At 39.1% G+C, this 16,890-nt stretch overlaps 1 protein-coding gene across 1 annotated transcript in view; it reads left to right on the top strand.

Annotated features, from left to right (window-relative positions):
- Nucleotides 1-16,890, top strand: part of tln2a (talin 2a) — a 414,558-nt gene that overhangs the window by 379,140 nt on the left and 18,528 nt on the right. The window contains 7 exon segments of the mRNA XM_034187248.1: nucleotides 3,447-3,563; nucleotides 3,800-3,985; nucleotides 4,153-4,260; nucleotides 10,564-10,669; nucleotides 11,257-11,262; nucleotides 11,668-11,792; nucleotides 16,681-16,869. Of these exon segments, the coding sequence (XP_034043139.1) occupies nucleotides 3,447-3,563; nucleotides 3,800-3,985; nucleotides 4,153-4,260; nucleotides 10,564-10,669; nucleotides 11,257-11,262; nucleotides 11,668-11,792; nucleotides 16,681-16,869 (837 nt within the window).

Below are 16,890 nucleotides of genomic sequence, written 5' to 3'. Positions count from 1 at the left end.
ACCATTAACATACATCTGTAACTTATCATTTCAAACCGGTAAATTTCCCAATCAAATGAAAATAGCTAAGGTTGTGCCGCTGTATAAGACTGGGGATAGACACCACTTCACAAATTATAGACCTGTTTCTTTGCTTCCACAATTTTCCAAATTATTAGAAAAGTTATTCAATAATAGATTAGACAAATTCATAAATAAACATAAATTACTTACTGATAGTCAATATGGATTCAGAGCACATAGTTCAACATCACTTGCATTAATAGAATCAGTTGAGGAGATTACAAACGCCATAGACCACAAATTACATTCAGTTGGAATATTTATAGACCTTAAAAAGGCTTTTGATACAATTAATCATGACATATTAATCAATAAACTTGAACAGTATGGGATTAGGGGGTTGGTGTTGCACTGGGTGAGAAGCTACTTAAGTAACAGAAAACAGTTTGTGAAGTTGGGGGAATATACATCATCATGCTTGGACAATGCTTGTGGTGTCCCACAGGGGTCAGTATTGGGTCCAAAACTGTTTCTAATTTATATAAATGATATTGTCAGTGTTTCCAAAATATTAAAATTAGTATTATTTGCAGATGACACAAGCATTTTTTGTTCAGGGGGGGATTTGCAGGAGTTACTGAGGAGGATCAGTATAGAAATGGGAAAATTGAAAATATGGTTTGACAGAAACAAATTATCATTAAACTTAAGTAAAACAAAATACATGTTATTTGGCTATTGTAATACAGACATACAGGTTCAGTTACAAGTCGAGGGGGTAGATATTGAAAGGGTACATGAAAATAAGTTTCTGGGGGTGATAATAGATGATAAGATAAACTGGAAGACTCATATAAAACATATACAAAGTAAACTGTCAAGAAGCATTTCAGTTCTAAACAAAGCGAAACATATTCTGGACCACAACTCACTCCGCATTCTTTACTGCTCACTGGTTTTACCATATTTACAGTACTGTGCAGAGGTATGGGGTAATACTTATAAAGGTACAACACAATCACTATCAGTAATGCAGAAAAGAGCTATAAGAATTATTCATAATACTGGCTATAGAGATCATACAAATCCACTATTTTTACAATCCAAATTCTTAAAATTCACAGACTTGGTTCATTTTCAAACAGTACAAATTGTGTATAAAGCAATAAACAATTTACTTCCAGCAAATATTAAAAATATGTTTTTTAACAGATCAGGGGATTGCAGTCTGAGGGGGAAATTTAATTTAAAGCATCAGTGGGCACGAACAACATTAAAAGGTTTCTGTATTTCTGTCTGTGGGGTGAGGATGTGGAATAGATTGGGAGTGGGGCTCAAGCAATGTCCAAGCATGAACCAGTTCAAACAGCGGTACAAAAATATGTTTTTTTTCTGGGTATAGGGAGGAGGAAGGGTAATGAGGGTTAGGGTGTTTTTGTTTTTTGCTTCGGCTCGTAAATATATAGTATTTTGTATGTAAGTAGGTATGTGTAGGTGTATATTTATGTTTGTGTATATATATGTGTATATATGTATGTGTATATATATGTATATATATATATATATTGATATCGGTTTAGGTGTGTAGGAATCTATGTGTATATGTGGCAAAGGGTATTACTGGTTGTGGGGAAGAAGGGGTAGGGATAAATAAGCTGATGCTTCACCCTACCCCTTTTCGGACATGTTGGGTACACAGTAGGAACTTTTTTTGTTGTTGTCTTTACTGATCTATCTTGTAATTGTTGTTGTATCAAATGTTCGAAATAAACAGTTTTCATTCATTCATTTTCATTCATTCATTCATTTCATTCATTCATACAGTTCCTTTGACTTCATACTTGGTTTGTGCTCTGACCTGCATTGTCAACTGTGGGACCTTATATGTAGACAGGTGTGTGCCTTTCCAACTCATGTCCATTCAACTGAATTTACCCCAGGTGGACTCCTATTGAGCTGTAGAAACATCTCAAGGATGATCAGTGGAAACCGGATGCACCTGAGCTTAATTTTGAGCTTCATGGCAAAGGCTGTGAATACTTATGGACATGTGATTTCTTCTTTTTTTTTTTTTTTTAGAAATTTTCAAAAATAAAAAAAATAACTTTTCACATTGTCATTATGGAGTACTTTGTGTAGAATTCTGAGGGGAAAAAAATTCATCCATTTTGGAAGAAGGTTGTAACATAACAAAATGTGGAAAAAATGAAGCACTGTGAATATGTTCCGGATGCACTGTAAATACAACTGAAGTGCAAGTGACATTACAGTGAAAGAAACATAAACACAAAACACAGAAATCTCACATCAAGGTTGAAGATGATTCTGAAATAAAGTACACCCTAAAAAGGACAACAGCAATGAGTGGTGATGAAATAATAAGGCAATTTGGGGTTATTAATACGGCTACATACAAATATAGTCTGATTTTACTGAAGCCTCTCTGTGCATATTTTTAATTATGAATAAAATCAAATCGTCATCCAAATCGGATGACATTGACACAAGAATGCCATGAAAACCCTGTATTTTACAAAACAAACATAGTCACAGAAGAATGAACTCCTGATAAAATCCAATGGCAAAGTGCACAAGATATTACAGAAAAACGTAACCTTAAAATGAAAATGATGGTGGGTGGATGTCAACACACATATTTTATTTGCCTCTCAAAAGATGTGGCGTCCATCGTCATATTTCTGAAAAACTGCAACAATTGCAAAGAAATTTACAACCAGCTGAAACGGGCGGTGTTTGCTGAAGGTTTCACTGCCAAGAAGCAAGCCGTTTGTCCACAAAATATACATTTCCCACAGTTGATAAACATACTCAATAATTTTATTTAATTAATAGTACTCAATAATTCACAAATACTTCAGTGACAAGTTAAACAACTTACAAGTTCTGATTTGACATAGATTTTCTGTTATTTCTGTAAAAGTACAGGACACCGCTCACTTTACTCGGCTGCCATATTGTTTACAGGTGTCGCCCGGGACACAAGTGACGTCATGATGTCAAGAGATGTTGAGGTCAGGACGCGACTGATGTTATGACGTGGAGAGACGTCAAGTCCTCAACAGGGCTCAATGATTGGTGTGTTGAGGAAGTGCGAGCGCTCAACAGGTCTCAGTGATTGGTCTGAGAAGTGCTGGGTTAGGTACTTGGAGGGCAAACCGCTTGAAGACCAGGGGCTGTGGGTTTCTCCAGGGGAAAGTGTAGCTGCATCAGTAAGGATACCTGGTGTAAAACTTGTGCCAAATCCCAATACAGATCTGTGCTGGACCTGCTGTGACGACGAAAAATGGCAAAATAAAATATTGTAATTGTGCCTTACAGGGTGCTAGTGGACCATCACTGCCCAACATTGGACTTGAGAATGATCATTCAGTCTATTTTCACAGCTTATGTTTTTTTTGTTTGTTTGTTTGCTTATTTGGAAGGTGATGGTGACCAACGTTACGTCCCTGCTGAAGACTGTTAAGGCTGTGGAGGACGAGGCCACTAGAGGCACCAGGGCACTGGAGGCCACAATTGAGTGTATTAAACAGGAAATGACGGTGAGGATGTGTGACGTGTTAATGTTACCCTATAATGATGCACCACAGATTTTTTTGTAGTTTTACTCAGGCCTGAGGGATTACGTATTAGTTCTTTTAACTTATCAGTTATGACACCTGTATATTTTATAACTGCAGTCTTCATTAGTTTATTTGCTTTGCGTTAATAAGGGCGTTACAGGCGGATGCACCATCAAAGTATGTGAGATAATGCTTGTCAACTTGGTTGTTTTCAGCTGTTTCAATCCATGGATGCCCCCAACAAGACAACCACACCTGAGGAGTTTATTCGCATGACTAAGGGCATCACCATGGCAACTGCTAAAGCAGTAGCTGCAGGAAACTCGGGCCGGCAGGAGGACATTATCCATACAGCAAATCTTAGCCGCAAGGCCATTTCAGATATGCTCACCACCTGCAAGGTTATCTTTTTCTCAAACAGTTAAAACAAAACAAAAAAACTATACATAGTGATATATTGATTGCAGTTCAAAGACAAGTCTCAATTCCTTATACACCAAACCAAAGCTTGTATGTTGTTTGTGTTTTTTTTTTGTTGTTTGTTTGTTTGTTTGTTTGTTTCTTCCAGAAAGCGGCCTACAATCCAGAGGTCAGTGAGGAGGTGAAGAACAGAGCTCTGAGGCTTGGAACAGAATGCACCACTGGATATATTGAACTTCTAGAACAAGTGCTACTGGTGAGTCAAATATTGCCTGTGCTGTTTAGAGTTCACATCCAAGAGAAGGTTTGTCCATATACGAGGTCTATTAGAAAAGTATCCGACCTTATTATTTTTTTCAAAAACCATATGGATTTGAATCACGTGTGATTACATCAGACATGCTTGAACCCTCGTGGGCATGCGAGAGTTTTTTCACGCCTGTCGGTTACGTCATTCGCCTGTGGGCAGTCTTTGAGTGAGGAGTGGCCTACCCTCTCGTCGATTTTTTTTCATTGTTTAGGAATGGCTCAGAGACTGCTGCTTTGTTTGATCAAATTTTTTTCAAAACTGTAAGGCACAACTGAGTGGACGCCATTCGATAAATTCAGCTGGTTTTCGGTAAAAATTTTAACGGCTGATGAGAGATTTTGGTCTGGTAGTGTCGCCATAAGGACGGCCCACGGTGCCTGACAGCGATCTGCGCTTCGAGGCGGCAGCGTCTCGCCGTTTCAAGTTGAAAACTTCCACATTTCAGGCTCTGTTGACCCAGGAAGTCATCAGAGAACAGAGAACTTTCAGAAGAAGTCGGCATGAGGAGTTTATTCGGACATTCCATTGTTAACGGACATTTCGTAATGAAAGAACGTGCGGGCAGAGTCGCATGTCGGGCTGGACCTGACCTCGGGGGGTCGCGACAGGAAAAACACCTCCGTTGGAAACCTTAACGGGCAAGTTGGAACATGCCCAAGCTGTTAAACAATTTCTCAGTTACTCACTTGTTGAAAGCCATCAAAAGCCACCTGAATTTTACAAATGGTTTTCAACACGGAGGTGTTTTTCCTGTCGCGGCGCACACGGATTTGCCGAGTCGTCACGGAAACGACTCGGCGAATTTGCGCGCACGTCTTTCATTACAAAATGTCCTTAAACAGTGGAATGTCCGCATAAAGTCCTCATGCCGGCCTCTTCTGAATCTTCTCTGTTCTCTCACAACGTCCTGGGTGAATTAAGCCTTAAATTAGGATGTTTTCAGGTCGAAACAGGCCGACAACGGCGCCTGGAAGCGCTGCACGACGTCCCGCCCCGTGGGAAGTCCTTACATCGACAGAAACACCCCATAATCTCTCATCAGCCTTTAAACTTTTCACCGAAAACCAGCTTAATTTCTCGAAAAGTGTCCACTTGGATATTCCTCACAGGTCCAGAAAAAATTTTGATAAAGCAGCGCGCGCCGTCTCGAGCAGCGTGTGAAACAAAGGAATTCAGCCAAGAGGGCGGGACCACATCTCACTCAAGGCCTGCCCACAGGGAAATGACGTCACCGACACGCGTGAAAAAACTCACGCATGCGCACGAGGGTTCAAGCATGATTGGTGTAATCGCACGTCATTCAAATCCATATAGTTAAAAAAAAAATAAAAGGGTCGGTTTATTATCTAATAGACCTCGTGTATATATATATATATATATATATATACACACACACACATGGGTGAACATAACTGCGTATCATTTATTTTTAGCACGCACAAGCAACATGAGTACCAGTTATATGTGTGTGTGTGTGTGTGTGTGTGTGTGTGTGTGTGTGTGTGTGTGTGTGTGTGTGTGTGTGTGTGTGTGTGTGTGTGTGTGTGTGTGTGTGTGTGTGTGTGTGTGTGTGTGTGTATACACTCAACAAAAATATAAATGCAACACTTTTGGTTTTGCTCCCATTTTGTATGAGATGAACTCAAAGATCTAAAACTTTTTCCACATACACAATATCACCATTTCCCTCAAATATTGTTCACAAACCAGTCTAAATCTGTGATAGTGAGCACTTCTCCTTTGCTGAGATAATCCATCCCACCTCACAGGTGTGCCATATCAAGATGCTGATTAGACACCATGATTAGTGTACAGGTGTGCCTTAGACTGTCCACAATAAAAGGCCACTCTGAAAGGTGCAGTTTTGTTTTATTGGGGGGGATACCAGTCAGTATCTGGTGTGACCACCATTTGCCTCATGCAGTGCAACACATCTCCTTCGCATAGAGTTGATCAGGTTGTCAATTGTGGCCTGTGAAGTTGCTGGATATTGGCAGGAACTGGTACACGCTGTCGTATACGCCGGTCCAGAGCATCCCAAACATGCTCAGTGGGTGACATGTCTGGTGAGTATGCCGGCCATGCAAGAACTGGGACATTTTCAGCTGAGGTGATGTTCTTGGATGTATGGCACAACAATGGGCCTCAGGATCTCGTCACGGTATCTCTGTGCATTCAAAATGCCATCAATAAAATGCACCTGTGTTCTTCGTCCATAACATACGCCTGCCCATACCATAACCCCACCGCCACCATGGGTCACTCGATCCATAACATTGACATCAGAAAACCGCTCACCCACACAACGCCACACATGCGGTCTGCCATCTGCCCTGAACAGTGTGAACCGGGATTCATCCGTGAAGAGAACACCTCTCCAACGTGCCAAATGCCAGCGAATGTGAGCATTTGCCCACTCAAGTCGGTTACGACGACAAACTGGAGTCAGGTCGAGACCCCGATGAGGACGACGAGCATGCAGATGAGCTTCCCTGAGACGGTTTCTGACAGTTTGTGCAGAAATTCTTTGGTTATGCAAACTGATTGTTTCAGCAGCTGTCCGAGTGGATGGTCTCAGACGATCTTGGAGGTGAACATGCTGGTTGTGGAGGTCCTGGGCTGGTGTGGTTACACGTGGTCTGCAGTTGTGAGGCTGGTTGGATGTACTGCCAAATTCTCTGAAACGCCTTTGGAGACGGCTTATGGTAGAGAAATTAACATTCAATACACGAGCAACAGCTCTGGTTGACATTCCTGCTGTCAGCATGCCAATTGCACGCTCCCTCAAATCTTGCGACATCTGTGGCATTGTGCTGTGTGATAAAACTGCACCTTTCAGAGTGGCCTTTTATTGTGGGCAGTCTAAGGCACACCTGTGCACTAATCATGGTGTCTAATCAGCATCTTGGTATGGCACACCTGTGAGGTGGGATGGATTATCTCAGCAAAGGAGAAGTGCTCACTATCACAGATTTAGACTGGTTTGTGAACAATATTTGAGGGAAATGGTGATATTGTGTATGTGGAAAAAGTTTTAGATCTTTGAGTTCATCTCATACAAAATGGGAGCAAAACCAAAAATGTTGCGTTTATATTGTTGAGTGTGTATCTATATATATATATATATATATATATATATATATATATATATATATATATAGATACACACACACACACGGGTGCACATAACTGCTCATCATTTATTTTTAGCACGCACAAGCACCATGAGTACCAGTTGTGTGTGTGTGTGTGTGTGTGTGTGTGTATATATATATATATATATACACACACACACACACATATATAAAATTGAGTGATGCTTTGTTTTGTAAGATTTATACCAGTGGCCTCAACCCGTGTCCTGCAGAGGACAAGCAGTCTGCAGGTTTTACAACCCCTGGCAATAATTATGGAATCACCGGCCTCGGAGGATGTTCATTCAGTTGTTTAATTTTGTAGAAAAAAAGCAGATCATAGACATGACACAAAACTAAAGTCATTTCAAATGGCAACATCCTGGCTTTAAGAAACACTATAAGAAATCAGGAAAAATAATTGTGGCAGTCAGTAACGGTTACTTTTTTAGACCAAGCAGAGGGAAAAAATATGGACTCACTCAATTCTGAGGAATAAATTATGGAATCACCCTGTAAATTTTCATCCCCAAAACTAACACCTGCATCAAATCAGATCTGCTCATTAGTCTGCATCTAAAAAGGAGTGATCACACCTTAGAGAGCTGTTGCACCAAGTGGACTGACATGAATCATGGCTCCAACACGAGAGATGTCAATTGAAACAAAGGAGAGGATTATCAAACTCTTAAAAGAGGGTAAATCATCACGCAGTGTTGCAAAAGATGTTGGTTGTTCACAGTCAGCTGTGTCTAAACTCTAGACCAAATACAAACAACATGGGAAGGTTGTTAAAGGCAAACATACTGGTAGACCAAGGAAGACATCAAAGCGTCAAGACAGAAAACTTAAAGCAATATGTCTCAAAAATCGAAAATGCACAACAAAACAAATGAGGAACGAATGGGAGGAAACTGGAGTCAACGTCTGTGACCGAACTGTAACAAACCGCCTAAAGGAAATGGGATTTACATACAGAAAAGCTAAACGAAAGCCATCATTAATACCTAAACAGAAAAAAACAAGGTTACAACGGGCTAAGGAAAAGCAATCGTGGACTGTGGATGACTGGATGAAAGTCATATTCAGTGATGAATCTCGAATCTGCATTGGGCAAGGTGATGATGCTGGAACTTTTGTTTGGTGCCGTTCCAATGAGATTTATAAAGTTGACTACCTGAAGAGAACATGTAAATTTCCACAGTCATTGATGATATGGGGCTGCATGTCAGGTAAAGGCACTGGGGAGATGGCTGTCATTACATCATCAATAAATGCACAAGTTTACGTTGATATTTTGGACACTTTTCTTATCTCATCAATTGAAAGGATGTTTGGGGATGATGAAATCATTTTTCAAGATGATAATGCATCTTGCCATAGAGCAAAAACTGTGAAAACATTCCTTGCAAAAAGACACATAGGGTCAATGTCATGGCCTGCAAATAGTCCGGATCTTAATCCAATTGAAAATCTTTGGTGGAAGTTGAAGAAAATGGTCCATGACAAGGCTCCAACCTGCAAAGCTAATCTGGCAACAGCAATCAGAGAAAGTTGGAGCCAGATTGATGAAGAGTCCTGTTTGTCACTCATTAAGTCCATGCCTCAGAGACTGCAAGCTGTTATAAAAGCCAGAGGTGGTGCAACAAAATACTAGTGATGTGTTGGAGCATTCTTTTGTTTTTCATGATTCCATAATTTTTTCCTCAGAATTGAGTGAGTCCATATTTTTTTTTTCCCTCTGCTTGGTCTAAAAAAGTAGCAGTTACTGACTGCCACAATTTTTTTTCCTGATTTCTTATAGTGTTTCTTAAAGCCAGAAAGTTGCCATTTGAAATGACTTTAGTTTTGTGTCATGTCTGTGATCTGCCTTTTTTCTACAAAATTAAACAACTGAATGAACATCCTCCGAGGCCGTTGATTCCATAATTTTTGCCAGGGGTTGTAGTTGCAATCGATTGCAACAACAGCAACTTGTCATTTTCCAAGTCCCAGCATGTCCTCTTCATTGAGCTATTCTTCATCTTGTTTTACTGTGATTGACATCCAGCTTAATAGTGTATTCCTGCAGCTTCTATGGATCAATCGTTATTACTTCATTCAGATCAGCATACAGGAGCAGATCATGACACATGTAAACACTACCATCTTGATGTTGCAGATGATTTTTTTTTTTTTTTTTTTTTGCAGTCACTTTGAAATATAAGTTGTAGGACCAGCCAAACAAGTAAAAAAATGACAACTTGTAGTCTGTAAGTTATGGTATGTATTTGTTAAGACAAATATCAAAACAAAAAATCAAAACAAAAAATCCACACAATCTGAATGGCTACAGATGGATACAGATGGCTACTACTGCCATCTGTATCCAAATAAAGCTTTTGCACAGGAGTGTTCAGCTTGTGCGGATTTTTTGTTTTGGTATTTGTCTCTGTTTTGATCCAGCACGTCTTTTTTACACATCTCAGATGTGCGTGTCTTTTCTGATTTACATGCATTTGTTAAGGAGCAAATTAAGGATAGGTTTTGCAGGTGAAATGTGTCATTAGCATTTATGACCTAGAGTTTGATCTTTTAAAGTCACCTATGAGTTCATGATAATATTTAATAGAGCATAGGTGTATCTTTAACCAATTTCTCAATGTAGCCATCCTAAATATCACCTACATATAAGCATTGGGTCAAAATGTTGACAAATGGAACCAAACACAGTACCCCACATGTTCTCATGCACAGATGTAAAAAACAAACAAACCACTTGCGTTGTAGAACGTTTATATGTGCTTTTACAGTACACTCTGTGTGTGGTCCATATTTGTTACTGGAATATTGCATTTATAGAAATATTTCTGTTGTATTGTGCATTTGTTGCTGTACATGTTTCAGTCATTTAGCCTGGCACATTTGGAAACGTTATGAGTAGGAAATTTCAAAGTTGGAACTATCAATGTTGGAGATTGAGCATAATGTAATGTAATTTAGGTTACGTGTCCCAGGTTTTTAATCATTGCATCTTTCCCATGATTTCTTTTAGATTAACCTTTTATTAAGACATTAAGCTTATTGTGTGTCTTATGGTTTTCCTCCCAAGTATGATGCCAATTTATGTGTGCAGGTTTTGCAGAAGCCCACTGCAGAACAGAAGCAGCAGCTGGCGGTTTGCTCCAAACGAGTAGCAGGAGCTGTCACAGAACTCATACAGACTGCAGAGGCTATGAAAGGTGATAATCACACATTTCATAGCGTGTATTACAGCATTTAGTATGTGCAAACCTACAACACTGTGCAGAAGTCATAGACATTGTTTTTAATACACTTGTATTTGATTGACGGCAGTAGAAAGAAAAATGTTAAATTACCTATAACATAAAATTTAACTACGAAACTGCCACAGTATATCTTTTTCAGATTAAGGATGGGTGCAAATGATCAGTTATTGAGTTGATCACATAAAAGTGATTAATTGATTACATTTGTAGAATTTCAGGACATTTTTTAAGGAATCTTACTTCATTTAAAAATGCTTCCAACTAAGTCGAGCTATGTTTTTCATTGAATCATGTATGCACAATCTAGACTCACATTTTTCTGAAGGTAGTTAAAAACCTGTGCAGTCCTGTAAAACTGACATAACAGATCAGTTGTAGTGATTTAGAGAATCAGACATCTACTAAATGGGTTCAGTAGTCCTGAACAGTTGCAGATGTTGATGTGCACAACTCATAGCTGGATTTATAGATTGGATTATTGGAATCATTCCTTCAACCAAGCCCTTGGTAATATTGCTGTCCTCCTTCTCTTGCCACAGATGGAGGTAAGTTAGCATCGTTTTTGTCCCTGTGACTGATTTCACCAGATGTGAGCTGTCAAACACTTTCCTCAAAGCTAATATTATTTGATGTAATCTCATCTAAGATTTCTGCTGCTGTCAGGCTTCTCAATTAGTCAGCTCAATTCTTCATGCTTTGTTTTACCATTTCATTAAAAACATCACTCCATCTTTATTGCTCTGAATGGCACTGGTTTATGTCATCTTTTAACTGTGCATGAGGTATGATGATTATGTGATACCTATTTTTGTTTGGTTGTTTGTTTGGTTGTTTGTGTGATCACAGTGCTACTACTTTTGTTGTGAGGCATGTTTTCTTCACACTACTCCTAAATCCTACTTTTAAATTATAATTGAAAACTTAATTGCATGTGTGCACGCGTGCCTCAGGTTCAGAGTGGGTAGACCCTGAGGACCCAACAGTGATTGCAGAAACGGAGCTGCTTGGAGCTGCAGCGTCCATCGAAGCAGCAGCTAAGAAGCTGGAGCAGCTAAAACCCAGAGCCAAACCCAAGGTGGGTGACAGTTTGGATAAGACCTCACTGGGACTTTGTCCATTTGACAGAGATGTGGGCACATTCCATGATAATACAAGTTTGGGATTGGAGTTTCATGCAATGCTTCAATACTACAAGGCCTGAGCATTGTTTCAGAGCCTTTTCTATCTCAAGAAGTAACTATTTTGTACCAAAACAAGCCTTTTGACTACAGTGGTTAATTTAAATGTTTGGATAAAGGCTTTAGGTGCTCAAGGTCCACTTTCAGCTTTAGATTGTTTCTGTTTTCCATCAGAAAGTCTACATTTTTGTTAATTTACAAAAGCTCAGTATACAGTTGTGTTTAAAATAATAGCAGTTTAACATAGTGAGCAAAGCTCAAAATCCTTATAATAGCTTTTATTTCCATACATGCAAATGCATTGGGTACACTGCACATACTATTCCAAATCAAAACAGGAAGAAAAATTTATCAAATGTCTTACTACTTTACAGAAAGCCAAGAAAAAATAAATAGTACACTGTTCAATAAAATAGCAGTGTCTGCATATTTCTTTCTGTGAAAAAACAGGTGTCAAATAGGTGGCCTTTATTTAAGGATGAAGGATTATTACAGTGCAGGCAGCAAGCAGCATTTTATTAATAATCACCAACCTTGAAAATACGCCCTGTCTGGTTTAGGACCCGTGTCTGAGCACGGTTTGAAAAAAATTAATGCCAAGTCTTTTAATCAATGAAATACAGTACTCGCTTTCCTCAAATTGGTGAGTGTCAGTGCTGAACTTCATTTTGTACCTGTTACTGGGCACGCCCAGACTGCTCTGTCCGGTACATGTGACGGGTTTTTAATGGAAATGCATTGCGATCGGAGAGAGGACGTTTTGTCAGATGTAAGCGAAAATCCATTATACAAAATCCGGTATATACGGTGTTTATTACATGGACAACCATACAAAAACACTGGGACTTTTGCTTTTGTCCGGTGAGTGCAAATATCCTGTATATACGATGACGTTTAGGCAAGTTTTACTGTAGTTCATTTGAGAAGCTCTACCTTTTAAAATCATGTTTTGGTTGAAAAATGAGCACCAAATTGATGAAATGTAGGTATAGTGCTGAAATTTCAGAATTATAAGATAACATCTCAAGTTTTTTCCCTCATTATTCCTGCAAAGAATTTCGTACTTTAAATTAGGCTTGGCTTCAATCGTATTTTGTCTAGAAGGGTTTGGTCTTCTGTTTGTAGCAAAGCCTAGCAGCGTGATCTGTTGTCTGTGCCTGTTTGTCAGCATCTACATGTTTTATGTGATTTATATTTTAGTTTGGATGTAAACATTGACCAAGTGTGATTTCACAGGAACAATGTTTCGTTGTAATGCTCATAGAATGTTCTGTCTCTTGTGTCATCATGTCTGCTTTGTCATAATCTCACCAGATTTTCTTGGGCTGTGATATAAAATTTTGCCCTAAATCCAAACGTACCAGAACAAACATCATACATCACCTGTTCATTGGGTTTCCATTGCTATCAAATCTGTTATTTTTAAAGCAAGTTAACATTTCAGGATTTTATCCATGGTTCTTTAAGCCACAGCGCTCCCAGACAGCTTCCCAAAATTCTCACACAATAGTGTACTGTGGCTTTTCGTGTTTTATCATATTTTAAAATATAAGGAATATAAATTGAATGTAGATGTTTCTCTTAAATCTGATTACAGTCAAAAGATACAGTATAAAAACTCATTCTGTGGCACAACCAACATGTCGCTCTGCAAAGGGCCAACAATCCACCAGATTGTTTGTGGGTGATCGGTTATATCAGACATGCACTCAGTTTAGTCAAAACTTTTGTGGTTTTTTCACTTGTTTATAAAAATGAATCAGATTTCCTCATAAGCCTGTCTGTATTTGAGTCACTGACTGTTCCTCTGTTTAAATTCACTGAGCCTCATTCAAGAACATTTTCTTCATTTAAATGCCTCTGATTTCTATCTTAAGTATGATCAGTTCCTACACACTTGCCACGCCAGATTCAGGAGATCCTTGTATACTTGTACAGGGATTTGCATAAATATGTCGAAACATCGAATGTCACTTGAGTGTAAACCCACGTTGTGTTAATTTAGGTACGGAATTAGAATAAATAACACCCCACATTACCATATTGGTCCAAATGCCCCACCCATAAGTGTCAGAAGTGTCCAATCAGGACATGAGTTCTAAGATCAACATCCTGCTGTTAGTTTCACAAAAAAGGTCTACCTTTTAACAGTGTACACAGTAAATGAAGAGACCTGGTAAAACCAGCAAATGGGGGGAAATAGGTGCTTTTAGTGCTGTATCTTCTCACCCAAGAGGGTCGGACTTGGTTGATGAAATAAGACAGTAATTTGATTCAACATGAAAATTGATTTTTTTTTTTTTTTTAAAGTTTGCAGCAAACATCTTGTGTGTGATATTTCTGTCTGATTTGTGTGAATGCACTGACAAGGATTACTGGCTGAACTTTGTTGTAACCTGTGCAACTTCAGTAAAGGTAATAAAAGTTAACATTCTCTATCACTTAATGCCGCTATACAATTTTTTTTCATTTGAATTAAAAAAAAAATCTTTATTTGTGAATAATTGACTCACTCACTCATCTTCAACTGCTGACTCCTATTAAGGGTCGCGGGGGGCTGGAGCCTATCCCAGCAGTCATAGGGAGTGAGGCGCGTACACCCTGGACAGGACGCCAGTCTGTTGCAGGGCCACATATAGACAAACAAACACATTCACAGCCGCATGCACACCTACGGACAATTTAAAGTTTACAATTCACCAAACCTGGTTGTCTTTGGATGTGGGAGGAAGCCGGAGCACCTGGAGAGAACCCACACAAACACGGGGAGAACATGCAAACTCCACACAGAAAGGCCACAGGTGGGAATCGAACCCATGACCATCTTGCTGTAAGGCAACAGTGCTAACCACTAAGCCACCATGCTGCCACAAATAATTTAATTTGCAACTGAATTTAAATCATTTTAAAAATAAAATAAGCGTAATAAAATTATTAAAATGTCAGTCACATGACTGATGTAACTAATGTCAGGAGAGATCATGTAGTCTGTAGATTTTGTCAGCCCTGTAGTTTAAATGTATAGCCATCAAAAGACATGGAACCTACAGTCGTCTAGTTTGGACTCTTCAAAGATGTAATCTGACCTTGGACCTTTGCTTAAAGCGAATGACATTCCTTTGGCGAAAACTCCCTCAAACAACTTCCCACCACGTGTACGTTAATCATTCTTAAATTAGTCCCATTCCCTACTTCGCTCCAACATGTCTGCCATGTTCCCCTCCGTCAACATCCATATTTGTGGTTGTTGTAGCAAAGGCCTGTCCCACTTTGTGTTGTTTGGTACTCAGTTAACCCCGCCCCCTCTCTCCCTGCCTGCCCCCACCACCGGAGGCCTTCTCTGCAGGGCTCTGTCTGATATGTTTGATATATTAGGTTGTTATTCAATCCCAACTATATATCAAACATATTCCTACAGTGTCCTGCTCTGTCTACAGACTTGTGGTATGAATGTGTTTGTGCAAGAAAGTGTGTGTTAACAGACAGACTTGTGTGGGATGTGCGATGATGATGCAGTCTCTGTGCTCAAGCTTGTTTCCTTTTGAATCTAGAATCTGTGAGCTTTGACACTTTATAGAAACAGTTAGTCTTTGGCTACTTTTTAATGCTAAATTTGTGTTTTGTTTTTGCTACCAACTACAGTTCATCACACCAGTGTAGCTAACTTTTTTGTTTGCAGATTTGCGTTGCAGCTAACTTTGTAAACCATTAATGGGCTAATTGGCTTGTTAATTTTAGTCCAAATTTCCAAATTTATTTCCGCTAACTTGAAGTCCGTTAACATTATTTTATATACATTTTAACAGTCAAGAACGTTTGTGCTCATCCAATCAACAAAATGAATGCATCACGTTAAGGCAACAAGGAGGGCCAGCCAGAGTAATTGCAATTATTAGATTTAGATTACACCTGAACCCCTTTAACCCGCGCAAGTTGGGGGCTGCAAAATTGGGTCGCAAGTTATCTGAAACTGCGAGTTAATGAGGTTGACCACTAAAATTTAAAATCAGTTATACAGTAGTCAAAATTTGCCAAAATGCAAGTTACGGATACACAAGTTAACAGGGGGTTTACCTGTATTTCTTAATATTTGTTTTGGTTGATCCTTTCTCAGCTGTGAAACTGTATGTTGATCAGAAACTACTGTTTTAACTTGTTCATTTAATTATTTATGTACATCTTTGTCTTCTGATCTTGGCATGCTAAATCTTCTTGGAACCTCCACATTTACACGTCAACATATTAAAATCTCTGCTCTTCAGGCCAGTTTTACAGCCAAAAAAAAAAAACCTAAGCTAGAACTAAATTCATATAAATAAAACTTAGCCGTTAATGGTAGCTTCAGATAAATGTTTTTAGCGGTTTATCAATTTTTGGCATTATCACAATTAATTTTTTGGTTAGCAGATTAGCAGTTATTGAAGCTAACGTTTGCTGTGCCCACCGCTGCATGACACGGGTAAACAACAAGCAAGTACAAATTTAGCGGTCAAGCATGTGCTGCTTAAAAGCACATTCAGAACAATATGTTCCATAACTCTTTGAAAGGCATTTAAGTGAAAGTTTTTGTCTTATTTCTGACTTCAGGACAAACCTGTACACAGATGTTGAGTCAGGCAGAATTACATTTAATACAGGGGGACTTTGACATGAATGTAGAACTTTACTTTAATGTAGCCTTCAATTATGAATGTCAGAATTTTAAATAAATATCTATCATATGTCGACTTATAACTGAGTTAAAGATCCTGTGCCACCTGAATAATTGTTCCCCTTCCTCCTCAGCAGGCGGATGAGACGCTGAACTTTGAGGAGCAGATTCTGGAGGCGGCCAAGTCGATCGCTGCAGCCACCAGCGCTTTGGTCAAATCGGCATCAGCTGCCCAGAGAGAGTTGGTGGCTCAGGGCAAAGTGGGCTTGATTCCTGCAAATGCTGTGGATGATGGACAGTGGTCACAGGGGCTCATCTCTGCTGTAAGTGTGAAAGGACATTTT

Source organism: Thalassophryne amazonica, chromosome 2 (genome assembly GCF_902500255.1).
Source record: "Thalassophryne amazonica chromosome 2, fThaAma1.1, whole genome shotgun sequence".
In the NCBI taxonomy this organism is placed as follows: domain Eukaryota; kingdom Metazoa; phylum Chordata; class Actinopteri; order Batrachoidiformes; family Batrachoididae; genus Thalassophryne; species Thalassophryne amazonica.
The sequence above is the reverse complement of the archived record's forward strand: the minus strand, read 5'-3'. Positions and strand labels throughout refer to the sequence as shown.